Below are 1,624 nucleotides of genomic sequence, written 5' to 3' on the forward strand. Positions count from 1 at the left end.
TACGTGCTCTACCTGCCGGAATCGCCTGGTCCCGGGAGATCGGTTTCACTACATCAATGGCAGTTTATTTTGTGAACATGATAGACCTACAGCTCTCATCAATGGCCATTTGAATTCACTTCAGAGCAATCCACTACTGCCAGACCAGAAGGTGAATACCCAGCAATTACTAATAAGCTTTATTAGAGCAACCTGTAAAGTTAAGCCTTTTAACATAGCAAGGTACTTTTCCTAGGTGGTGGTATTTTTGTGTGCTCTTTTAAAGAAATGTAGACTACTACTCCTACATAGAGTGTTCAGAATTAGGATAGTTGATTAAATTGTGAATCCTCTGTAGTTGAAAAAAAAATAAAATTTGGACTTCATTATTTCTGTGGCTTCACCCATGTGGAACATATGATTATCACATGCAAAGTCAAACAAAGCATAAAACTTCCATATAACCAGTTATTTATTCTGTTTGACAATTTTGAAATTCCGAACACTATGTAATAGGTTATTGTGGGAGGAAAATTAGAACATTGATGGTGGGAAAAGAGAATAAATGTCTTTGTCATGAAAGAATGATTTCTATATTAGTAATAGCAATCCGGACACCTGCCTTCCACATCCCATTTATGATGCATTTATTTGTAGAAGAGCAGTTTTATAAAACATTCTGTAATTTCAGAGGAGAGTGTTTTTGTTGATTGGTTGTCCTATAAAATTTGAGTAAGTTATGACTTTTACAGCAGAGTTCTTGCTCTTGCTAACCACTTTGTGTCACTAATAGTTCCATTAAAGATTAGGTATGTCGATTCTTGATTCACAACTTGAAAGTTCTTGGACTGGAGTTAGAAACGAGGAAATTATACGAGTATAAAAATCATGTAGTATTAGAAGGCACTTCAGAGGGAAAATTGGTGATCAACAGTTGTCCAGCACCCCCAGTACTGGATAGTTTTAGATCTATTTTAATCTCCTTAATAAGTCCTATAGCTATGCAAGTGAGTGCATTTTGATAACTGCTGTGCCTAATTTGTAACAATTACTGTCAACCTTCAGTTAAGAGACTGTTCATTCCACCCTGGCCCAGGAAAGAGTGAAATGTATGACTCGTGCGCATAATTTTATTCACATCATATTTCATACTGATTATGTATTGATGACATTGATTCATTTACTCTTTACAGCGCCACTTGCATGGATATTAAATCTTATTGACCACAGATGAATTTTAATTTCAGATTGGTGATAGATTTTTCCATCAGCTCTGATAGTATGTTTGACTTTTTCATCATTAACCCAGGCAATCACACAGCACTGAGTTATTGCATTGAAACAAAAAGTGCACACTTCACTTGGTAATTCTTTATGGATTTACAATAGGAACTTCATTAATGTCTGTTGTAAGGATCACAAAAAAACAACATTTATCTGCAAATAGGAATTTAGCAAGCTTCAAAAGTCTCGGGAAAAATATTAGGCTTCTTTGTCTTCTGTAATGCATTTTCTTAATGCTGGGGGCGGGGGGGTGGAAATGACAAATATGTGGAAACTTTTAACCATTTAAAATTACACTGCCGTATTTTAATGTTCAGATTTATCCTTTTCTCCTGCTCAAGTTTATGGGGGCAATTTTAGA

General features: G+C 35.5%; 1 protein-coding gene across 2 annotated transcripts in view; it reads left to right on the plus strand.

Annotated features, from left to right (window-relative positions):
* The window catches only part of LMO4 (LIM domain only 4), an 18,940-nt gene that overhangs the window by 12,791 nt on the left and 4,525 nt on the right, over positions 1 to 1,624 (plus strand). For both annotated transcript variants that reach the window (XM_008593386.1, XM_008593387.1), the window contains exon 4: positions 1 to 151. This exon is cut by the window's left edge and continues 5 nt beyond it. In XM_008593386.1, coding sequence (XP_008591608.1) covers positions 1 to 151 — 151 coding nt within the window. The remainder of the gene's footprint in view (positions 152 to 1,624) is intronic.

Source organism: Galeopterus variegatus, unplaced genomic scaffold (assembly GCF_000696425.1).
Source record: "Galeopterus variegatus unplaced genomic scaffold, G_variegatus-3.0.2 Scaffold9075, whole genome shotgun sequence".
Classification (NCBI taxonomy): Eukaryota; Metazoa; Chordata; class Mammalia; order Dermoptera; family Cynocephalidae; genus Galeopterus; species Galeopterus variegatus.